The sequence below is a fragment of the Camponotus floridanus genome, unplaced genomic scaffold (genome assembly GCF_003227725.1).
Source record: "Camponotus floridanus strain SB8 unplaced genomic scaffold, Cflo_v7.5 scaffold123, whole genome shotgun sequence".
NCBI lineage: Eukaryota > Metazoa > Arthropoda > Insecta > Hymenoptera > Formicidae > Camponotus > Camponotus floridanus.
This window is the reverse complement of record NW_020229241.1, coordinates 68,995-95,693: the sequence shown is the minus strand read 5'-3', so window position 1 is coordinate 95,693 and position 26,699 is coordinate 68,995. Positions and strand designations below refer to the sequence as shown.

Sequence of the window (26,699 nt, the reverse complement as noted above, 5' to 3'; positions counted from 1 at the left end):
GTAAACAAATTAAGACGAAATTGAAGTAATATAACACTCTGCAGGTGTATATCTTTTTAATATTATAAGCAAGTATTGCTATAACAATATAATAAACTAAATAATGTACAATAGACATTAAATGTATTATCAATAAAAATGCAGATATTAGTTTATATTAGTAAGTAGCAAGAACAGGCAAGTGGCAAGAAAAACAGACTATTGTTGATTGCTACATTCGTCGCTTATAGCAATCAGTTTATCGCGACTAACGTCTCTCGTAATCGCCTATATCGCGTCGTCCCTGCCTACCTCTCGTACTCGTTCCGTAATTAGTGAACTATTTTCCTTTATAGTTTAAAAACTAAACTCCGGGAAAAATTTTACTAGAGGAAAAATCGTCTTAGAATTCATTCAATATTTGATGTTTTAAAGACAAATGTTTGTTTAGAATCATCCTGTATGTATATATATATATATATATATATATATATATATATGTGTGTGTGTGTGTGTGTGTGTGTGTGTGTGTGTGTGTGTGTGTATATTTTACATATTATATAATATTATATAATATTTTCATATTATTTTTATATTTAGCGGCGTTAACGATTTTCTCTAAATAAACATTTTTTAAACATTTTTGTGGAAATCTATGGTTATATAGCTTAAGGGAGCCACCTTGGATAACCTTAATCATGATATATATTATCAAGATGATGTCTAACAAGTAATATTCAAAAGGTTTTAGTCGGCGATCGTTGTTTATTTAAAAGTTATGAATAAAAGAAGTTTCATAAGTTAATGAACTTAATGAATTGATGAATACATGTATTAATGAATACATTTATCGAGAGAAGAGCAAAATTCACTCTTAACTAGGGATATCAATATAAGTTAAGGTTAAATATAAATGAACTTTGCTTCTTTTTGAAAAAGAAAAAATATATAACCCTAATACTAGAATTATATAACACTTTGTATATAATATATGGGTAAACCTTCGGAAAACTCACCTCTATATGAAATAATGGGTAAGAATACCCAATTCCTATGTATATACCTCCTGAATACGAATATGAAACTTAAAAATGGCAGTCGGACTCGCAAATTGAAAAAAGACGCAAAAAATCAATAAACCTTTGAAAACGTACCTCTATAAAATAATGGGTAAGAATATCCAATTCTCACGTATTTTTACTATCTAAACACAAATTTGAAATTAAAAAAATGGCTCTCGAAACAAGAAACATAGAAAATAGCAGCAAAGAACACAGAAAAATATACAATTTAATACAATAAAAAAATATCACAAATGTATGTGTACAAACACACACACGCGGTGATTGCAAGGAGGGCTTTTGGCCTCTTTAATCGCAACCATCCCGCCGCACCAGGACATCCAAATTCTTTGCCAAAAACCAAGTATGGAATTTAAGTAACAGAAATTATTCACATTTTTGTAGGTACTATAAAGTACTTGCAAATCGACTCTAATGTACATATTCATTGATTAATATCATTGGGAGGCACTTTGAACTTAGAAAACCACATAAAATCAGTAATAGGAAGCATAGTGCATTAACTAAATATATTTTCGAAAAATGTTGTCATATACAGTTTTTTTGTATTTTTGCATTTATAAATGTTGAAAAAGAATAAAATAAGTAAAATAGCTATAGAGAAATATGCGACTTTAATGTGTCTGATAAAATTTCTTTAATTGAGATTTTCCATGTTTGCGTATTATCGATTATCGCCACACTTGAACTTCTCACTCAAATGAGAAAAATGAAGTATCATTTTATTCGATAAAATGTGTGCATTATTATTGACTTTCTCAATTTTGTTCGTTTTCATTTCTTTATTTTTTTTTTAATCTCACTCACGCTGACAGTTCCAACTTTGCGGTAGAAGCAAGTCGGCATAATAGTTGGAATAGGACAAACAGTTATAATTGGTATAATATACCATCGCGTAAGTGCTCATTATGATGCCATTGCTGAGGCAGCAGATCATGCACATGGTAAGGTTGTTGAAGCTTATGTTGCTAAGCACCAGAACAAAGTTGAGGCCGCCGAATAGGATCAACATCACCGGATAAAAGAAACGTAAAGCAAACATGGCTATATATTCGTGACAAACTCCAGATACGAGAAACACAGTGAAGATTGCCAACGGCTTGTTGCGTGGTACCACGATCTCATACATGTCCTTGTAGAGATACGTGTAGAGCCAATCGTGTACTATCACGTTCCACGTACGATTCCACATAGGAAAGGATGTGGAATTCCACCAATCCTGCAACCGACGAATAGTTTATACAATTTTTCTACCTCGCAGGACATTTTCATTAGAGATAATTTGACGATCGTATGATTGAGATTTACCTTATAAAACAATCGGTCGGCGAATCGCAGCATCTCGGCCCAGGCGTTCATCCACGCATGCAGCAGAAGATAGTTTGAGCTCATGAAGAAGAGGAACCCGGGAATGCTCGCTCCGATAATAATCTTGATGAACCACGTCGATTCCAGAGGCCATGTGTCGAAGGTTCGAAAGACCGGCGCCACTAAGCGCTCCAGAATGAAGGTGTAATAAAATATCACCAGGACGACCTCGCCGAAATATTGACACACAAACATCCATCTGATTTTTTTTGTCCTGATAAATAAAACGTGCGAATCATTCTTGAATTTTTCAATTAATATTGCCGAAATAGTAATATATTATCGAGATACCGTTTATTGTAATTGATCTAAAAGTTCAAAAATTATTGGAAAAGATTAAGAATTTTTTTTCTAAATACTTTTTTAAATATATTTTAAAATGCTTCAAAAGTTTTTTATTTTATATTAATATACAACTCTATCAAAAGCAATATTATTAAGTGTACACGAAAAATTTAGTTTCAGAATTAATAATTTAGATTATTAATAGGATTCTTAAAGAAACCTCCAATACATTTCGTTTTTTTTTTCGAAAATGCCAACAGATTCCTTACCTCGGATATTCATCGCGGTATATAATAGTCGGCGCGAACAGGAAATACAAATAATGGGAAAATCGTGGTACGTTCGGTGGTGAAACGTCGTTATGGGGTTTGTATGAGAGAAATCTAGGTGTCACACTTCTAACGAAAGCATGATTCTTCATTATAATACGTAACTGAAAGAAGAAACACCCGTTTTTAAATGAAAATAAATTATTGTTACATTTATTTACATATTTTAATTTTTAATATTATCCATAAGATATTCAATTTTTCTAATATTATATATTAATAATATTTTTCTAATATTATTATAGAGTCTTTTTAGTGTCAAAAATATGTTATATCGAAAAAAACGTTGAATAGAACTAAAATTTTATATACTTGTTCCATAATTATGATGATATTGCAAACTATGCCTAAATTCTCTCTAATCATCGCTCTGTTTGGAATAATTATAAGAAGAACTTGATAAATTATGAAGATTGTTAGCCAACTGTAATCCCATAGTTTCCGGGCCAGAGCTGTAAGAATGGAATTATAAATATTATTTCAATCGAAATGATTTGATAATTCTTATGGTTATATTGGATTGTATTAATTATATTACACTTTTATGCTATACTATTATTAATATTACGTTACAGAGTAAAACAACCGTTCAATAATTTTATCACTTTCTACATAAATAAGCAATTTGTATATCTAATTTTTATATCGATTAATTCTTTCTAAATTATTTTGTTCTTGAAAGTTTTTCTAATTTTATTCGAACATAACAACAAAAAGCAAATTAAAGAAATCATTACATTTTGACGAATACCGTAATCGTTGAGAAGACCAGAAATTGAATGCAACGTAAACACCGAATGTCGAGATTAGCATGAGCGACCAAATGTACAAACAAGTCGGTAATTTTGCGAAACCGTTACATATCGTGACGGTTCCGAGGACCAACCTAAATAAATATAAATTAGTAATAAAATAAATATAAATAAGAAATTTTTTGCAATTTTGTAATAAACTGGAAATACCTTAATTAACATGCCAATAGTCTTTTAGATGGTAGTAATGATTTTGCCTTTGTTGTGTCATTTATTTAAAGTGATAACTTTGTTTTTCAGATTAACCGTAATTCTTTGTCAAAAATGTATAAAGTTATATATTTAACGTAATCATATATTTATAGAATTTATCGCAAGACAAATTTTTATATTTTTTAGATAAAATTTAAAATTAATATCTCGGTCTTAATTAAATTGCAAACAATTAACAAGTAAATTTTTTATAATGGAAAATAAAAAATAAAATTCTTTTCAATAAATTTTAATGTTCTATAAGTATTTTAATCATAATTAAATACACTTCTATTTTTTCATTTTTTCTTTCATTCTAAAAAATTAAATAAAAAAAAATGTTTTAAAATTTGATAAAATTTTATTTATTAATTTAATTAAATGATATGTACTGTGTGTTGAAAATTTTTGATAAACAATAATTCCTTTCTTTAATTTTTTAAATTTTCGTTAAAAGTAGACGAACCGATTTTGAATTTATCCGACCATTAAGTTAAATTCACACCAAGTTTTTAAACAGCATCATAATACACATATAAAAAGTTTAATGTTGTTAATATTAGAAAATGCAAAATATATAAGGCAAAAATTTATTATTTTAAATACGGATTTTGTGGATCATTAATTTTACGTACTACTAGACATCGAAATTAATAATTTTGCTTACGTTCCAGACTCTATGATGTCATGTACAGCGGTGTCGAGAAGAAGCAGTATAAAAGTCACCATAAATATATTGTAAACCGTGCGAATGTGCGTGATCTCGTAGAGATCAGTTAGGAGCGAATTTCTTTCTAAAAATTTCTTCTCCGGTAAGACACGTTCCATGTCGATTTGTCTGAGACAAAGATGCGAATAATTAATATGTTTGTAAATTTTGTTATGCTTTTTATGCTTCACAATATGCGCTTAATATTACATAATATTAGATTGTACAACGTAATCTGTTTTAACATCTAGAGGACATTCTAAAAATGTGCAATCGCCCAACGATGTCTTCGGGATATCTTCTGAATGTCTTTTGAATATGTATGCTATGTGAAGGAGGTAATGCTAATATTTTTTATTTATAATTTTGAATATTAATAGATACTAGTTGAATTAAAACTGACGAATATATCAAACTCTTTCATTGTTTATCGCGATATTTATCTGGGTTATATGAAAAGTTTCTCTGTTTTGACAAAAACATATCTGTCGTCTGTGATATTTAATGTAATATCAGACATGATGCGATCGCTAACGCATTCATTAACATCTTTCTTTAACTTTTGAAAAATTCGGATAGACAGTTTTTAAAAATAATTAACTGGAAAATCGCGTTTATCATCACGAGCGAATATATCGTATGTTATAGGGATGAAGTTTTCTACAAACGCGCTGATTCAAGATTACTGCTTTTAACAAAAACAATTTTGTGATCCGAATTTAACTTTGTCTTTTACATTCGCATTCGATCAAGTGCAATAGATCCCATTTGCATTAAGATATATCTTAAGGTACGAATTTTTCACGATACTCACAAAACTGATGTTAATTTCCTCGAAGAATCTACCTGAGAAAATCGTTTTCAATTTTTACGTGGAACATTATAATCGAACAAAAGATTTATAAGAATACTAACTAAAATTAAATTGGGATTTTCAGATCAATTTTCAGATTGTTATTGTATTCGAATTCCGAATTGATTTGAGTTTGAGACTCAAACTTTGAATGCTAAGCGACGCGATCGCACTTCTTCTGTCCAGTGCTTAAAAATGCCAGTGCATCAATCTGCAAATTCACAGTAACTGCATGCTCAGTTTTTGTCGATGAGTGTCTTTATCGTTTGATCGTAGGCAAATTAAGACGAAATTGAAGTAATATAACACTCTTCAGATGTACATTTTTTAAAAACAATTATAAACCAGCATTTATTATAAACAAGCATTCTTATAACAATATAATAAACTAAATAATGTACTTATCGCTTGGCATTTTTTGATCGAGTTTCTACAAAAATCCGCACTCAAACGGTTAATTTTCATAATTTCCAGATTAATCGCAACGCAAAATAATTTGCATTGTGATTAATCTGGAAATTATGAAAACACGAATAATCCGAACAATTTGCAATAAAATACAAACTGTTATTTTTAAATCACTTCACTTTCGATCTGGACTGGATACCTATTTTATAAGAGTAGCTATGCAACTATATGCATCTTTCACGCTTGAATGGCTTTATATTGTCGGTCACCCCACCAGCATGTCAAAATTAAATTCATGAAGTGATTCTTGAACAGAAATCAATATTTGTTTTTCATCGATTACTTTTTTCAGTTGTGTTGTTACGATAATAAGTTGTCGAATTCGAAGATCATAATTTATCATAACAAAAATAAAAGTATAAATTATTGAAATATCTACAATTGAAAATGTAAGATGGAAAAAACGAAAAGGGGAATTACTTTTAAGAGAGAAATTATATATTTCTTATTATATATAAAAATTATATATGGTTTATAATTTATATATAATCAAAAATAAAATTCTAATGAAATCTAATAAGTTGTTGATCAATCTTTATTAACGCAACCTTATATACACACACATATATATACACATATATACAACTTATTAGATTTTTTATCTAGAATTAAAATTATTGAATCATATTTCTTATTCGATTATAGAGCTAATAATTATATAGAATTAATAATTATTATCAAGAAGACGTGAGAAGAAAAATATTTTTTATTAATATGAAATAATGGGAAAATTATACAATAAATGTAGAAGGCAAATCACTTCAATTAACAATTCAAATTCGATTCATTAGAAGGAAAGACAGAGATCAAGAGTCTTCAAGGAGATTATTCAAGGAGATACAAATAACTTTGTAAATTCTAACAAATCACGTATTTTATTTTAACAATTTTGATTCTAAATTATTAAAATAAAATAAAGGTCCGTAGGATAAAATCAATAAAATTTCATAAAAGGCTTAAATGACCAGCGTAATGGTGAAAAGATGCAAAAATAAAAACGGTTATATTAATATAATAAACCTAGTAAAACGTTTATTTGATTTAAGTGACAAACGCTGCGTTTCGATCCAATTCGGATCCTTTTTAATGTCAAATCACGGAATAAAGTAATAAACATAAAAATAATATATTTATTTTATTTTTATGTTTATTACTTTATTCCGTGATTTGACATTGAAAAGGATCCGAATTGGATCGAAACGCAGCGTTTGTAACTTAAATCAAATAAACGTTTCATTAGGTTTATTATATCCCTAAAAAAATTACCCTTTTAAAAAAAAGGTAAAAAAAGGTGCTAAGTCCGCGTAAAAAACAGTATATGTATTTGCAAAATAGTGTATTATTAACTGTAAAAAAACTACTGTATTGTATATCTTACAAAAATAATGATATTAAAAAATTGCGCTAAGTGAAAATAAAAACTTATAAAAATACTTTAGCCAAAAAAAGTTATACAAAATAGTTGTTTTAATTTTCTACATTATATCCTAGAAAAATAATGATATCCAAAAATTACGCTAATTGAAAATAAAAACTTAAAATATTTTAACTAAGAAAAATTGTACAAAATAATTGTTTTAATTTCCTACAAATAATATTAAAAAGTTGCGCCAACTGAATAAAAATTTTCACTATAAAATATACATATTTCTTTTTTATTTTCAATATTAAAAGAAAAATGATATTAAATGAATTGTAATATATCTATTATAAAAAATCGTTGAAAATATGAACAATCATATACATTGCAATAATCATAGGCATATATCCTGAAGAGTTTAATTAAAAAAAAAAAAAAAAAATGATAATACAAAATACAAAATTAAACATTAATAAAAAAAATTAAAAATTATTAGAATTTAATAAAAATAAAAATTTATATAAAAATTAAAAATTAATACATATAAAAAAATTTTAGTTAAAAAACTTAGCGCTGCTACTTTCATTAGCATATTAGCACATTTATTCAGCGTAGCAGCGCTAAGTTTTTTAACTAAAATTTTTTTATCTGTTAATTTTTAATTTTTATATAAATTTTTATTTTTTTATTAATTTCTAATTTTTAATTTTTTTATTAATTTTTAATTTTGTATTTTGTATTATCATTTTCTTTTTTTTTTTTAATTAAACTTTTCAGGATATATACATATGATTATTGCAATGTATATGATTGTTCATATTTTCAACTTTTTTTTTTATAATATTTTTATAATAGATATTTTTATAATAGATTTTTTATAATAGATATATTACAATTCATTTAATATCATTTTTTTTTTAATATTGAAAATAAAAAGGAAATATGTATATTTTATAGTGAAAATTTTTATTCAGTTGGCGCAACTTTTTAATATTATTTGTAGGAAATTAAAACAATTATTTTGTACAATTTTTCTTAGTTAAAATATTTTAAGTTTTTATTTTCAATTAGCGTTTGGATATCATTATTTTTCTAGGATATAATGTAGAAAATTAAAACAACTATTTTGTATAACTTTTTTTGATTAAAGTATTTTTATAAGTTTTTATTTTCACTTAGCGCAATTTTTTTAATATCATTATTTTTGTAGGATATACAATACAGTAGTTTTTTACAGTTAATAATACACTATTTTGCAAATACATATACTGTTTTTTACGCGGACTTAGCACCTTTTTTTACCTTTTTTTTAAAAGGGTAATTTTTTTAGGGATATCACTCTTTTTTGTACTATATATTAAACATCTTTAAATAAATGAACAAAGAACCCGACACTACCTCCGTCATATTTCATTAAAATTCGACGGTCCTCTTTGCTTACTATATAGATATTCAGATCCTTCAAACTTCTTTGCTATTCTTATTGCAAAAATACGGATAACTACAAATCAATATATCATTAGAAACCGTACACTCCTTTTCTTTCAAAAACTAAGCATTTTAGAGAAAAACGTTTTCGACAAAAATTGTATGGTTTTGAGGGGAACATAAAATGGTGTCATTGGTTTGACCTTGGATAGCATCGTTAAGGTTAGGTCGAGGACACCTTTAATTTCTTAAATGGAACCACCTATTTTTTATTACATATTCTTATAGTTTATGTCGAGAGCTTTCCAAAACACTGTAATAAAATATTTTTTCATTGAGTATTTTTCGATTTATGAGGCTTAAAATAATATCTTAATTTTACATAAACTATAAAATACCTAGTAAAATATTTATTTTTCGAGTATCTTACCTTAATACTTTTATGTACAAAATAATGAGAGAAATCAATTGGTGTAAAAAAAAACACAGAGTTGTTTTTAAGAAAAAATATGTAATTGTTAATTGCAAATTACATATTTTTTCTTCGGAACAATTATGTGTTTTTTTAACACCAATTGATTTCTCTCATTATTTTGTACATAAAAGTATTAATGTAAGATAATCGTAAAATAAATATTTTATTAGATATTTTGAGATTTTTAGATAGTTATGTAAAATTAAGATATTATTTTAAGCCTCATAAATCGAAAAGTACTCAATGAAAAAATATTTTATTATAGTGTTTTGGAAAGCTCTCGACATAAGCTATAAGAATGTGCAATAAAAATAGGTGGTTCCATTTAAGAAATTAAAGGTGTCCTTGACCTGACCTTAACGATGCCATCCAAGGTCAAACCAATGACACTATCTTATGTTCCCCTCAAAACCATACAATTTTTGTCGAAAACGTTTTTCTCTAAAATGCTTAGTTTTTGAAAGAAAAGGAGTGTACGGGTGGTCTATGGCCGGTATTCATAGTCCGATCTTATATTTAAGATCGTCTTAAGTCTGGTCCGAGGTTAACTTAAGACCTCCTTCAACCAATCAAATAGCTGCGTAGCATTTCAAGCTCGAACTTAAGACGATCTCAAATATAAGATCGGACTATGAATACCGGCCTAGGACACCCTGTATATATAGTAGTTTTAACATCACGGAGCGCCGCTAGCGCAATCTTACGTCGAATGCGTCAATCGTACAACTTTGTATGTTTGCGCATTGGGACTTGAGCGTTGACCAAGGAGACGTTTCTTAATGAAAATTTTTCATATTTCGACTTTGGATCATAATATTGCTGTTCACGATGCACAGAGCAAAAATAAAGACATTTTTCTTATATAAATTAAACTCAAGCTATCAATTAAGCCTAGTAAGAACTCGATCCGTTCAGCGATTATTTCAATATGATAATCTCGAATATCTCCAACTATCCGAATCGCGTAAAAATACACGAAGTGTCTTGTTGCTTACGCGGGACTTAGCACAAGACACTACCGTGTCTCCCCTAACAGCACATGATATCATTCGAATATTCTATACTTATACTGTAAATATACATTACAGATATAATATATTGAGAATAATCCCATAACATCTCTTGTTGTATATTATTTTTCATATATTCTCAGAATATACTTTGAATATCTCGCGTATTAGTATATTCTTTCTCATATATTTTCCGGATATTCTATAATATTGCATGTGTTTCCTCATTTTGCCGCTACGCGCGCTACCAAACTCGTAGTTTAATTTTGGTGAAATGGACATAAAGGACTGGTACTTAACATGAGTTCTAAAGTTTCTTCTTTTTTCTTTTTAGTCATTTTAATTTATAATAAGCTGACTTAATTTAAAATTTGTTTAGTAATTTAGTTGTTCGGGATTCTTGGTTTGGATTCACAATATTAAAAAGATTATTTGAAATTAAAATGAGAAATAGTGTGTGCGTGTTTATGGCATTTATCAAAAGTATTTATATTACATATATGAATTATACTACAAGATATTCTCAGTATTTACTATTAACCAAAATAGGCGGACATTAGAGCATTCTTAGTATATACTTAATATATCATAGTATGTATCTCGAATGTTCTGAGAATATATGCATTGTACTTTTGCGATATTCTTCGAACATTCTCAGTATCTACATGTGCTGTTAGGGTCTTGATATTTCTAATAATATGATTATATAATATTATTATATAAATTTCTAATAATATTAATATTATAAATTATACTGCTTTAATTTTTTAAAGTAATGCTTACTTCTAATAAATTTACAAATAATTTATTAAATATTTTATTCTTGTCATATATGATAACAATAAACAAATATATGAATAAGATCACTAAGAATCAGTATTTTATTGAATTCTAGTAGAAACGCTTATTTTTTGTTACTTTATTTTATATCTTATTAATTATAGTCAGTGGAAGTAAAATTTCACTGCAAAATCAGTAATCGCTAGTTCGTTTGTTTACCGTTACGGTGCGTTATTTTTCTCGTATCTAAGTTTTAGTCATGAGAATTATATAAAGCTTGCAGAAGACGACAGATAAAATTAAAAATATCACTTCTATTTAATTTCTGATATAACCTCAATAGAGGAATTTCAGATATTAAATCAAAATTATAAGTTGGACATATTCGGCGAATAAACGAAAATGATCTGTTCTTTACATATTAAAGATGTAAAATAAATCATTATCTATTTAACATTTATGTTCTAATATGCATGTAAATATAAATAAAATTTTTAATTTTATATAGTCTTTTATTTAAAAAAATTTATCTTATGAACATTTTATTTTTTTTTAATATTTTGTTTTATTTTTCTAACTTTAATTTTTCTATTTCTCTCTAATAATCATTTAATTTTAATTCCAAAGTTAGATATAAACTGATAAGGTTATTTAGAATAAGAAAAAATATATAATGTGTATTTCTTTGTAAAAAATATAAATATATTTTTATAAATTTCAAACAAGCACTCTATTGTAATGTACCATTAATTTGAAACCTATATATTTTTAATATATTAAATTAATGAATTTAAATATGATCAATTAACACTTTTAATATATTAAATTAAAATATATCAAGTGCATATAAGTTATGCAGCAGGAAACGTATAAAAAGAGCTTCATCTAATTTAGACATTTATACGTGTAAATATAACATATTAAGATTTGCAATGAATGCAATGTTATGTAATTAACTTCAAGAAGCGTTGAGAAATAATACTCAGAATGTAATATATATCTATAATACACACACAAAAAAATATACTTTAAATATTTTAAATAAAAGTCTATATATTCTGGAGCTAAAAATGTGTTTTAATAATATATTTTAATAATGTTGTAAAAAGATGTTTATATTAAATACTAAACTCTTGCACACATACACACACACACACACACACACACACACACACACACACACACACACACACACACATGCAGGCGCGCGTATATAAATACAAATCTTTTTCTTATTTATCCTTATATACATATACCTGTACTGTTTTTAAAATATTATACATTTGAAATATTATTACAATTGAAAACAGATAATGATTAAAATGGACACTTTTTTATTATTATATTTGACAACATTTTTCAATATGCATATATTATATCACAAAATAAAGAGTATAAAATAAAGAAAAAGATTAAGAATGGTACTTTCATACTTTTGTTGAATACATAATGCATATATAATTTGTTTTAACATATTCTAAAATCTATCTAAGAAAAACATTCATTATCCTTTTTGTTCATATATGTTGCATATAAACAGATTATATAAAAAATATAAATTATATTGAAACAGATCGATGAGAGTTTAATAACTATAAGTGCCTTAATTGAAATTATGAAGATCATAATCATTTGATGAAACTAGCGCAATCAACAGTCTACAAATGAAATGCAGTTCGAAATCGAAACAGTATGCACAATGTTTAAAAGTATTCGAACAGTTTTAACACCGCTTTTGATAATTAGTTACGTATCTAGTTATGTATCTAGTTTAATTATTGTCGAATTTTCTGTCGGTTGTCGAAGAGTATAGTTTAGTTTCCTATATGTGCTGATATTTTGATCAATTTATTTCTCCTTATTTAAATCTATAATAATATCTCACTTTGTAATAAACATTATAATGCCGAACACCATATATGCATTAGATTAGACATTTTGATAACATTATTTCAATTCGGAGTGTATCATGATAAGGTACGTATGATAAGGCATTGCAATTAATTAATTGCATATAATAAATAATTTTGATTATATGCATATTAAATCTACAAATATTTAAAAAAATACTATTTTTTATTTTTACAGTTTATCACATTTGTCATGACTGTTGCAGTTATATTGACAGTCTCAAATTGATAAAAATATATTAAATAAATTGTAAAAATAACATAATATATAAAAAATCTTAAATGGATATTGACCTAAAATAATTGATGTGTAATATAAATTCTTTTAAATATAACATAAATTCTTTTAAAACATTATTATACGTTACAAACAAATTGGTTATTGATTAAAATACATATTGATTAAAATAGACACTATCATTCATTATTTGATAATATTTTTCAATATATAGCATTGTATAAAGAGATAAAAAGTAAAAGTGTTAAGAAAAATATTCATATTTCTGTTATAAGTATGCATTGAATATAATTATGTTTTTACATTCTATCTAAAAAGAAGATTACATCATTCATTATCCGAACTGTTTAAATAAATATTGCATATAAACTGTTTAAATATTGTATCTAAACAGATCTATATTTCAATAATTGTAAATGCCTTAATTGAAATTACGAAGATTATAATCATATAATGAAGCTAGCACAACTAGTCCGTAAATGAAATGCATTTCGAAATCGAAACAGTATACATGATGACTAAAAGCATTCGAACAGTATTAAAACCACTCTTGATAATCAGTTATGTCTCTGGTTTAAGAATTATCGAATTTCCTGTAGGTTATTCGAGAATATGGTTCAGTCTCTTGTATATGCTGCTATTTTGGTCAATTTATTTCTTCTTATTTAACTCTGCAGTAATATATTACTTTAAGAATGAACATTATACTATCATCTACCAAATAGGCATTGGTCTAGATATTTTAATGATATTATTGTCAATTGTATTCGGAGTGTATTATGATAAGGTATGTATGATAAAGAATCGTTAATTATTTATGTATTAATAATAAGCAATTTTCATTGTGTATATGACTATTTTTGATATTTAAAGTAATTACAAAAGTTTTAAATAACACTTATCCTTTTAGTAAAACAAATTATCATAAAGATACGCAATATTCTAGGTACATGTATTATACTAATACTATAAATTATTGATAAAAATTTCTCTTTTTAATATTTAATAATAATTTATTAATTTAATAATTAGTTGCATATAAAATGTAAGAAAATGTATAAAATTAACATATACATCTTGTAATTCTTTTTTGAAAAAAATTGTAGCTATTTTAGTTATATTAATAAGTTATATTATCAGATGTATTTTATTGATTATACATGAAATTATGCAACTAATTATAAATACTAATTATTATAATTATTAGTATAAGAAAATATATAAATTGACATACTTTACAATTCTTTTTCGAAAAATAGCTATTAACTACATTAAATAAGTTACATTATTAATTATATAAAATCCGCCATACATAAAATTATCAAATTAATTGTAAATATTAATCATTTGTCCACCACATTGTCTGTTTGTGACAGAAATTTAGAAATTGTTTGAAGAAGCTCGATATTATCGATAATACATTACGGAATGTCGGAACAACGACAGATTATCACAAATTGTACAAAAAAATAGTATGTCTCATCATAGGATGGCTTCTCATGAGTCTAATATTGATCTATGGAGAGGCACATTGTTTGAAAAAGGAGTTCAATTATGATGTTTTAACATCATGTGTCATCTTTGTTATTGTAAATTATTGTTTTTATATTAACATGATCAATGACTTGATTATTGCAAGTATTTTTGGGTTGGTACATCTTTTTATGTGTACGAAAATTATTTTGACACGATCATGTATAAATTCATAAAACTGTACTGTAATGCATAAAATTAATAGTGTTCCTTGAAATTTCTTAATATAGCATTCAAAATGTGATAATAAATTTACATATTTGTTACCTTACTTATTAATTTTCTTTTACATTTCTAGGTACATAGGATTAAAGTTTGATCAAGTTAATCAATGTCTTTTGGATTTAATAAAAGATAATAGACATGAAATAAAACGAGTTTGGGAAAATTCCATACTCCAGCATAAATATTCACAAACTTTAAATAATGAATGGTTGATATGGATCGTATTGTAAGAAAATTAATGTAAATCCTATTAATTGTAGTTTTTTTAAGCAATAAAATTTAATACTGTGATTTGTCTGTAGGCATCTTCATTTGGAATTACGTAAAATATCTCGGGAGATAGATTCGATATTTGGAGCACATATGACTTTCCAAATAGGATCTAACTTTTTTTGGTTAACGGTCAATTTATGTGAACTTTTCAGTATGATACTTATCAATAATTATATCAAATCTAATAAAATACTATACATTATTATAATAATAATCTGGCTTTGCTATAACAGTTGGAAACTCTTCATCATTAATTATGTATGCGAAATAGTTTGCACTAAGGTATTAATTCTGCATTTAAATGTATTTATATAAATTTTCTTTCAATTATCTAATTATTAAATAATATGAAATATTATCCATGACTTTTTTGAATTAAATGAATCATTTTATTTCGACTTTAGGCAAATGCAACAGGAAATTTAATAAACAAAATATCTTATTCTACTTCTAATATTGAAATTCGGGAAAATGTAAGTTTTAATATTAACGTATTCAATGTTATTAAAATCAATCATAATTTAAATTTGAGAAAAAATAAAAATTTATAAATATATATATTAAAAGTTTATTAAAGATTTTTTTATATTAATATAGATATCACAGTTTCTATTGCAAATAACTCAAGTGCCAGTTAGATTCTATGGAATTGGACTTTTCCAGTATGGTTACAAATTTCTTTACGGGGTACGTTGTAAAATGTTTATTACCAGCGTAATTATTTTTCACGAATAATTAGATATACAATTAAATACACAATAATTAGTTAAAAAGAGAAATAATATTTTTAGTTCACCTCATCAATTACGACCGTTGTAGTGTTATTAATACAATACATAAGTAAGCTAATATTTAACAAAAATGATAACAATTAAATTGTAATGATACAATGTGTAAATGATTTCAAGAAGTATTGACACAAGTAATACTTAGAATGTAATATACAAACCATTTTCCTCTAAATAGTTTTAAGAAATCTCAATTTTTTCTGGAATTGGAAAAATTTATTTTAATGTTGCAAAAAGTTATTGTGTGATAAAAGATCAATTACACATGTACACAGGCCATACACATCTTTTTCTAGTTTTTTCTTAAAATTATTTTTGTAAAATATCTTAAAATTTTCCATATATTTTACCAAGAGATACAATTTTTCTCATACTATGATGAAAAATATCTTATATACATTTCCTATATGCATTATCCTATCAGTAATTTTTCCATTAATATTATTTATTAATATTATTAAGATGTCGATGAATTTTATAATATTTTTAAGTACATGTAATGATAATATATATGGTGCAAATTCTTGTATTAAGAAATAAAAATGAAAAATTTCAATAAATGTCAAGAAATAATTCATCAACATTATTAACAAAAATTATATTATTATGTAATATATATTATATAATATACAATAGTTAAATCCATAAATATTAAATAAAATACTGATTTCTTAACTTTTCAGTTTATCACGTCTGTCATAACTGTCGTAGTTATTATTAATACACAGATTAATACGAATAAGTTAAATTAAAATAATATATTACATAAAAATCTAAATGGACATTGGCCTAAAATAATTGATATGTAATACAAATTTTTTTAAGTAGGTAATATTTATCATATATTGTATTAAATTGAAATATTTGCTATTGCTTTAGGGGACATTGCAAATAAAAATCACATCTTTATATTTATATCAGATATATCTTCATCTTCTTATTCGTTGTCACAAGAATTATTTATTCTTTGCATAAAATTAATTTTATGTATAAAGTTAATATTTAATAGAATAATCACGTAATATCAATATAAAGAAAAGCACCAATTTACGATTATTTATAATTTTGTTATATATATTATTATATATATATATATATATATATATATATTATATCTATTATATATATATATATATAACCTTCTAATAATATACATATACATATTAACTTTTAAAACATTATTATACGTTAAAAAACAAATTGGTTATTGATTCAAATAGATACCATCATTTTTTATTTGATAAAATTTTTTAATATGTATCATAGTATTGTATAAAAAGATAAAATATAAAGAGATAAAAAGAAAAAGTATATTAAGAACACTATTCTTATTTCTGTTATGAATATGTAATGAATATAATTATGTTTGTATTTTATCTAAAAAGAAGACACAACATTATCTGTATTGTTTGTAAATTTATTGCATATAAACAGATCGATTATATTTCAATAATTGTAAGTGCTCTAATTGAAATTATAATTATAAAATGAAGTTAGAACAACCAATCCGCAAATGAAATGCAGTTTGAAATCGAAACAATATACATGATGACTAAAAGCATTCGAACAGTTTTAATATCGCTCTTGATAATCAATTATGTGTCCGGTTTAAGTATTATCGAATTTCCTGTCGGTTGTCGAAAAGTATAGTTTAGTTTCCTATATACAGGGTGGGGAAAAAGTATGGAAGCAAACAATTATTTCCGAAACTATTCATTTTTCGACAAAATGTCTTAGACATAATTTTTATGGTATGAAAAGATGTATTATGTGGCATAGACGGCATGACCTTGAAATGACCCTTACGAGCTGCATACAAATAACATAAAAAATTTCAAATGGAACTCGTCAGTTTTTGTTACAGATTCTTGTAGCTGATGTCGAAACGTTTACAAAACACTGCATATGAGCCCCATTCCTTTAAAAACACTCCCAGTTACGAAACAATTGTGATACAAACAATTTGTATGCACATTGACATTGCTTACTGATTTCACATCATGACGTTCAGTTGCGTCCACTAATAACATGTAATTGTACCTGTTATGTACTATATTAGTGTTGTCATATAACAACACTAATAACATGTAATTGTATCTGTTGTCATATGACAACAGGTACAATTACATGTTATTAGTGGACGCAACTGAACGTCATAATGTGAAATCAGTAAGCAATGTCAATGTGCATACAAATTGTTTGTATCACAATTGTTTCGTAACTGGGAGTGTTTTTAAGGGAATGGGGCTCATATGCAGTGTTTTGTAAACGTTTCGACATCAGCTACAAGAATCTGTAACAAAAACTGACGAGTTCCATTTGAAATTTTTTACGTTATTTGTATGCAGCTCGTAACGGTCATTTCAAGGTTATGTCGTCTATGCCACATAATACATCTTTTCATACCATAAAAATTATGTCTAAGACATTTTGTCGAAAAATGAATAGTTTCGGAAATAATTGTTTGCTTCCATACTTTTTCCCCACCCTGTATACTGCTATTTTGGTCAATTTATTTCTTCTTATTTAAATCTATATAATAATATCTATATAATAATATCTTACTTTAATAATGAACATCATAATATCAAATATCATATATGCCTTGGATTAGACATTTTGATAACATTATTGTCAATTGTATTCGGAATTTATTATGATAAGATATGTATGATGAAGCATTGTTAATTAATTGTATACTAATAATGAGCAATTTTGATTATATACGTAACCATTTTAGATGTTTAACGTAGCTACAGAAGTCTTAAGTAATATTTATCAGTTTAGCAAAAACAAATTGTCATAAAGAAATATAATGTTTCATCTATTATAAAAAATAATTCGAGATAACAACGCGATAAAGTTCTGAATAGCTGTTATCTCCAATTGGGTTGCAATTTTGCACAGATCTTGCACAGAAAATTGTAAATTGTAAATTGTAAATTGTTGGTTTTGAAGGGAACATAAGATGGTGTCATTGGTTTGACCTTGGCATCGTTAAGGTCAGGTCAACGACAGCTTTAATTTCTTAAATGGAACCCACCTAATTTTTATTGCATATTCTTATAGCTTATGTCGAAAGCTTTCCAAAACACTATAATAAAGTATTTTTTCATTGAATACTTTTCGATTTGTGAGGCTTAAAATAATATCTTAATTTTACATAAACTATAAAATATCTAGTAAAATATTTATTAAATAGTAGTAATGCTCTCTTAATTAATAAATTAAAATCATTCAGACAGGCATAGAGAGCTAGAGATCATTATTAGTCGCGAATTATACGAATTAAATAATAGTGAACATTAATAGGTTGAAAATTTAGTTTTAATAATATATAGATGTTTAGACAATTTAAGAGCGGACGTTTCGACTTATATTTAAGTCATCTTCAGCGCATGTTAATTCTCGGAAAGTAAGCAAATGCTGTACGCAGTAAACATATTTAATGAATTTTAATTCGCAGTAAAACGGTAGGGAGATCATCTTACGGTTATATCCATGAATGAAACGGATCTTACAAGTTTAGGTTAATAGGCCTAAATTTTGTGTGGTTCTAATGGACATTTGTCAAACCGCAGACCAATAGTCAGACTATAAAAATAAGTAAAGTAATTGTCAACCATGGATTCGCAATATTTACATTTGAAATGAGACTTTAAACAATGAACAGAATAGAGATTATTAAAATTAAAATAATTAAATCAAATTAAGAAAGAGACAAAAGTAACTTACAATATCATGATGAGACCGAATTATATTAATTTATCTGTCACTAGAAAAACTTTATAAAACTGTATGTTACTTCTCTCTTCGAAGGTACGAATATAAATAACAGAATAACGTTCATTATACTGGTATTAATTTTTCTGTGTATGACCTCAGGAAGTTTATTTATTAAGTCAGCAAATGTATTTATTAAGTCTTAAGCAAATGTATTTGTTAAGTTTATTTATTAAGTCAGCAAATGTATATGTCAGCAAAAAAAAAGCATTCTGTGTCTGTTTGTGAATTTAAACCGTTACGTTGTCGTTTAATATAAATCATTTCGGAAATCAGTCTTTTGTAATAATAGATTTCTCTGTCTAAAATCTTCACCTCATCCCATTTAAATTCGTGATTAAAATTCAATCTATGTTCTGTGATGACAGATCTCGTTGTATTTTTATTAATATTCTTTTTGTGTTCATTTATCCTAGTGCTTAATTTTCTGCCTGTTTGTCTAACATATGTTGCGTCACAATTCTCGCATTCAATCTTATAAACGACATTAGTGTGAGAGTTTTTAGAAATAACGTTTTTATGGGCCTTGATTATTGTACCAAGTTTGTTAAGACTAAAGTATGACAAGACGGTATCCGTGTCTTTAATAATGTTTTTCATATTGTGAGTCAAGGATGGAATTAAAGGAACTGTAAAATATGAGACATTTTCTTTTCAATTTCAAGTTTATTAGTTGTATCATTATGTAACAGATAACGAAGTCTCAAATTAATGTTGTCAAAGATAAATTTTAAAGGATACCCATTATTAAGCAGAATCTGGATAATATCTATTATGTCGTTACGATGAAATTTAGGACAACCTATAGGCTCTGTCAACCAGACTGAAAATTGTGCTTCGCTTTTGGCACTCAGGATGTTGTGAGTGAAAATTCAGATATCTACTGGAGTACGTTGGTTTATGGTACCAATTAAAATGTAATCGATTATTTTCGGATATAATGGTAATTTTCAAAAAACTCAGAGTCTTATTATTTTCAATTTCAATAGTGAACTGTAGTCTAGGGTTAAATGAATTAAATATAGTTAGTACGTGGTCGACAAGATTGAATGGACAAGCGGTGATAATGTCGTCAACATATCTGAAGTAGAATGGTGGTGTAAAATTAATTGTATTCAAGGCTCTACTTTCTAAATTTTGCATAACTATGTTAGCTATATAATTGGAGACAGAGGAGAACCCATCGGAGTGCCAAATAATTGACGATAATATGTGCTATTAAATGTAAAGTAGGTGGAATTTAATACAAATCTCACCTCTAGTAAAAACTTTAGTTTGGGAAGGTCCGTGTATTCTTTAATATAGTCCTATCTATTTGAAATACATTCCATGGCGAGATCTAAAGGAATGTTAATGAATAATAATACAACGTCAAGAGAAATAAGTTTGTAATTTTCTTCTAAATGTACGTTCCTTAGTCTGTTAACTAATTCAAAACTATTTTCGATATTGCTGTTAGCCGTGGGGAAGCCCTTGATCATAATTTTGTGTAAAAACAATGCTAACTAGTAAAGGGGAGTATTAACGCACGATACGATCAATCTAAACGGGCAACTTTTGTACATTTTCGGTAAACTATAAGCGCGCGGGAGGATACCTTCACTGAATGATAAAGAGCGGTACGATGCTGGTGTAATGTAATCATTATTTTTCCATCTAGATATCTTGGTATAAAGAAAACACATAGTTGTTTAAAAAAAAATATGTAATTGTTAATTGCAAATTACATATTTTTTTCTTAAAAACAACTATATTTTTTCTTTACACCAATTGATTCCTTTCATTATTTTGTACATAAAAGTATTAAGGTAAGAATCGAAGAATGAATATTTTACAAGATATTTTACGGTTTATGTAAAATTAAGAAATGATTTCAAGCCTCATAATTCGGAAAGACTTAATGAAAACTAACTTAATTATAGTGTTTTGGAAAGCTCTCGACGTGAGCTACCAGAATATTTAATAAAAAATAGAAAGTTCCATTTAAGAAATTGACGGTGATCTTCACGTGACTTTCAAATGATTCTCCTATGTCAAATCATTGCCTTTATCTGATGGCCCTCTTCAAGCCATACAACTTTTGTCTGAAACATTTCTTTCTAAAGTGCATAGTTTATAAAATATTCGACCGGGACTTTTGGGACACCCTGTATATGTATATGAAGTTTGTTTACATTCTACTGATCTATTTAACATTTTCTATAGTACATGCGCAGACGCAGTGGGTTTCGTCCCTTTCCCCCATGTCCCAACCCATGTCTGTGATATGGAATACACACACACACACACACACACACACACACACACACACACACACACACACACACACACACACACGCGCGCGCGCGCGCGCGCACATGCGGGCGATGCAAGGGAGCCTTTGGCTCTCATTTTCCGCGCCAGTAGGCAAGGTGGACCTCATTTTGCCACAATAGACACATGCTGTAAGTTGTAAAGTGAAGTCCACCTTACCTATCGGCGGGGTGGTGCGGCAGAGGGGCCGAAGGCCCTCTTGCAGCCCCTGCGTGTGTGTACGCACGCGCGCGCGCACTATTTTCTAATTTAGTACCCAAAATAACGAGTTTACGAAAAAAATGTATATAACCTCTTTTATAGATCTTTTCAAGAGCTTCAACTTTTATTCGAAACTTTTTTCTCTAAAATCGATATTTTCGAAGATACAGAGTAAAATTTTTTTACCTTTGAGGGGAGGTGGGAACGGAACGGTGCCGATGTGCTAAAAATCCCTTGGACAATTTTCTTATATCGTTGAGAAAAAGGTCTCTGCAAAATTTCAACCCAATCGAAAGTAACAGCTATTCGGAACTACAGCCTCAATATATGTAATTATACAGGGTGTCCCATTTTAATCGATTACCCCGAATAACTTTTTTAATTTTGATTGTAGGAAAAAATGTTTCAGACAAAAGTTATATGGCTTGAAGGGGGACATAAGATGGTATCATTGTTTTTATCTTGGAAAGTTGTTTGAAGGTCACATGAAGGCCACCTTCAATTTTTTTAATGGAACCCCCTATTTTTTATTACTTATTCATATAGCTTATCTCGAGAGCTTTTCAAAACTCTATAATAAAGTATTTTTTGATGGAGTATTTTCCGAATTATAAGGCCTGAAATAATTTTTTAATTTTACATAAACCATAAAATATGTAGTAAAATATTCATTTTTGTATTATTTTACTTTAATGCTTTTATGTACAAAATAATGAGAGGAATCAATTGGTGGAAAGAAAACGCACAGTAGTTTTTAAGAAGAAATATGTAATTGTTAATTGCCAATTACATATTTTTTCTTCGAAACAATTATGTGTTTTCTTTACACCAATTGATTCCTCTCATTATTTTGTATATAAAAGTATTCAGGTAAGATAATCGAAAAATGAATATTTTACAAGATATTTTACAGTTTATGTAAAATTAAAAAATGATTTCAAGCCTCATGAATCGAAAAGTACTTAATAAAAGCTAACTTAATTATAATGTTTTGGAAAGCTCTTGAGGCAAGCTATAAGAATATGCAAAAGTATATAGGATATCCCATTTAAAAAGTTGGAGATGACTTTCACGTGTGGATCACCCTTCAGGTGACTCTTCAAAGTCAAACTAATAGCACCATTTTATGTCCCCCTTCAAGTCATACAACTTTTGTCTAAAACATTTTTGGCTTAAACTTATGGATTTTGAGATATTTCAGTGCGTAGATTAAAATAGCCTGTTCTGTATATACAATATATATATATATATACATATACATATATATATAAAGTATATACATACATATACATATATGTATAAAGTATAAAAAGATATACAAAAATAATTAGCATCCTTCAATTCTTTCTTAAAAAAGAGTTATTAACTACAATTAATTAGATAAGCTATATTATTAATTATATAATATCCACCATATATAAAATTATTAAATTAACTGTAAATATTAATTATTTTGGTCTACTACATTGTCTCTTTGTGACAGAAATTTAGAAATTGTTTGAAAAAGCTCGATATTGTCGATAGTACATTGCGAAATGTTGGAACAATAACAGATTATCACAAGCTATACAAAAATCAATGTGTCTCATCACAGGATGGTTCCTATTCTTTATAATATTGACTTCTGGAGTGACATACTGGATGAAACATGAGTTTAACTATAGTATTTTAACATGTATATATGCTCTCTTTGTGCGAAATTATTGTTCTTATATTAATGTGATAAATGACTTGATCATTGCAAGTATTTTTGGGTTGGTATATCATTTTAAGTATATGAAAATTACCCGATCATAGACATATTATTATGTCTATAAATCTGATACATTCATGTGTAAATTCATAAAACTAAATTGTATTGCATAAAAATATAAGCTTTCTTCAAAATTTTTTACTATATTAATATTCAAAATGATAATAAATTTGTATTTGTTACCTTACACAAGTTTCCTTTTACAGTTCTAGATACATAGGATACATAGATACATAGGATTAAAATTTGATCAAGTTAATCACCATCTTTTGAATTTAACAACAGATAAAGAATATAAAATAAAGTTAATCACCATCTTTTGAATTTAACAACAGATAAAAAATATAAAATAAAGCTTAATATAAAATAAAATAAAGTTGAAGAAACGTCGCAAAAATTTGGTCAAATTTTTGCGACGTTTCTTCAATTAATTGAAATAATTCGCGACACTCCTCGAGATGTCGGATGGGAGCGTGCGCGGGGGAGCGAAAACGCCGTCAAAAAAAATAACGAAATTAATATACTCGCGCTCTGAGGAACAGGGATGGAGGACGTTCTCGCGCGAGCCGCGGCGGAGCGGAGGCCGTCTCGATACCTCGATAGGTTGGGCGCCAGATGCGGTCTTTCACGCACCAGTTTTCGCGAAAAGCCGAAAGACGCTAAAAAAACGATAGCCTGCTTTGCCACGGGCCGACTAGCTCGCCTAACGGTAGAGGGGAGGGGTTTTGGGAGAAAGTTAATTGATTATGCGAGATTTCACTAAGACGACACACTACAGACCAAGATGGTAATCGACTTCCACGAGAGACTGATACTTAAATAAATTACGCGAATTTAGCAAAGAAAGATAACAAATTTATTACTAGAAAAATAAAATAACAATACGAGTGAATAATAATAAATCAATAATAAGAAATGGATCGATATTAAACAATAAATCAGCAATCAATAAGAAGCGATAATTCAACAGAGATTAATAATTCCTTACAGAGACATTGGTTCACTACGATTTCCACTATAAACGAGAACGAATCATACAAATCAAGTTGAAACGACGGTTCACAATAAATTCGGACGAAATACGAAAGCGAAATATACAATATACAATTAATCCTGGCACGAATAATACGACGGTATTCTGAGCAAATATCTGCTCGAAATCGACAACCAAAACGAGAGCGCTAAGACGATCCTGTTATCTATCCGAGCCCGTTTTTATGGCCGGAGTTCGCTGGACTGAGCGAAACTTTACAGAATGCAAGGGATTTTCGGCACGAAAATATTCGCGGATAATATTCACTCAAAAGAGTATCGCAATTTCGACAACCAAATCGACAATTTATCTCTACGGACTTTTCCCCGCAATTTCCCAGTTCGCAATACAAAACGACAGCTTAATAATTCGACAGCATAAGTAACCATAAAGCGAAAATACTTAATACTTTTGCGAAGACGGATCACGCATGCGACAGGCGAACGATATTCTCAGATTTCGATAGCCGACGGCGGACGGAGATTTTTCTCCGCCGACGTTTCGCCTCTTTCTTCCGCGTAAGCCGCTCAGATTTCACTCTCAATACTTTGGCGATTATTTCGCACCGCGACCAATTCGGCAGATACAAATTATCGCTTATTACGCGCTATTCGACGGCGTAATAAACGCGACGAAGACGCAAATATTCTATTAGCCTTTATTACGCTCTATTCGGCGGCGTAATAAGCGTGACAAAGACGCAAATACTTTCACGCTCACACTACAATAAAATACCATAAACGCTCATACGCACTCTTAACAATTGACGACGACATACACGCAATCAGACATCAAAAATCCTGAGATACATTACGGAATATTCCACGCGGCAACGACAGCGGTACGACAGCACGGGCGGTATTCGCTTTCGCGATCCTTCGCGCACGCGGTCGATATTCGGCGGTCGATAGCTACGCGTAAAGAACACTCGAAACCCGGAGAAAGACGAACGTTGCCTTATCAATCTAACGCCGACGTTACGATGGTCCTTTCCTCGGTCGCTTGCCTCCGGTCGCCCGAAAATACGCAAAATATCGACGGCTCAGCAAAAGGCTCGAGCGGTCGCGAAACACGAAAAATGGCGACGGCGGCAGAACGGCCGGCACGCGGACTAAATCGCGTACGTGGCTTACAAGGGAAGATGGGCAACTTCACCGATAACACCTCTTCCTGCTGGGGATGGTCCTCGGCCTCGTCCTCTGCTCGGTCTCGATAGCGGCGACAAACAAGAATTCTCACGTCAACGACTAAATATAACTTGACTAACTCGCTCGAACGTTCGCATCAGAGTCGGGCCGACTAGCTCGCCTAACGAGAGGAGGGATTTTGAGAGAAAGTTAATTGATTATGCGAGATTTTACTAAGACGATACACTACAGACCAAAATGGTAATCGACTTCCACGAGAGACTGATACTTAAATAAATTTCGCGAGTTTAGCAAAGAAAGATAACAAATTTATTACTAGAAAAATAAAATAACAATACGAGTGAATAATAATAAATCAATAATAAGAAATG

General features: G+C 28.2%; 1 protein-coding gene across 5 annotated transcripts; it reads right to left on the bottom strand.

The window, feature by feature from the left end:
• Positions 1–1,647: 1,647 nt before the first annotated feature.
• LOC112639984 (sterol O-acyltransferase 1-like) lies at positions 1,648–26,469 on the bottom strand. 5 transcript variants are annotated; one of them, XM_025415586.1, is made up of 7 exons: positions 26,314–26,469; positions 4,715–4,885; positions 3,781–3,929; positions 3,356–3,495; positions 2,984–3,147; positions 2,370–2,643; positions 1,648–2,280 (listed from the first exon to the last, which is right to left on the bottom strand). In XM_025415586.1, the coding sequence occupies exons 2-7, from the start codon at positions 4,873–4,875 to the stop codon at positions 1,861–1,863; spliced, it is 1,308 nt and encodes a 435-aa protein (XP_025271371.1). In that variant the 5' UTR covers positions 4,876–4,885; positions 26,314–26,469; the 3' UTR covers positions 1,648–1,860. The 5 variants fall into 5 exon arrangements, with proteins under 5 accessions (XP_025271371.1, XP_025271372.1, XP_025271374.1 ...); XM_025415587.1 differs by having other exon boundaries at positions 1,861–2,280; positions 26,336–26,469; XM_025415589.1 differs by having other exon boundaries at positions 1,861–2,280; positions 26,345–26,469.
• Between the last annotated feature and the right edge of the window lie 230 nt (positions 26,470–26,699).

Coding starts and splice junctions, on each gene's coding strand:
- LOC112639984 (XM_025415586.1), bottom strand. CDS start 4,875: ATGGAACGTGTCTTACCGGAGAAGAAATTTTTAGAAAGAAATTCGCTC. Junction 3,930..4,714: donor GACATCATAGAGTCTGGAAC/GTAAGCAAAATT, acceptor ATATTTATTTAG/GTTGGTCCTCGGAACCGTCA. Junction 2,644..2,983: donor TACCGCGATGAATATCCGAG/GTAAGGAATCTG, acceptor TTTATTTATCAG/GACAAAAAAAATCAGATGGA.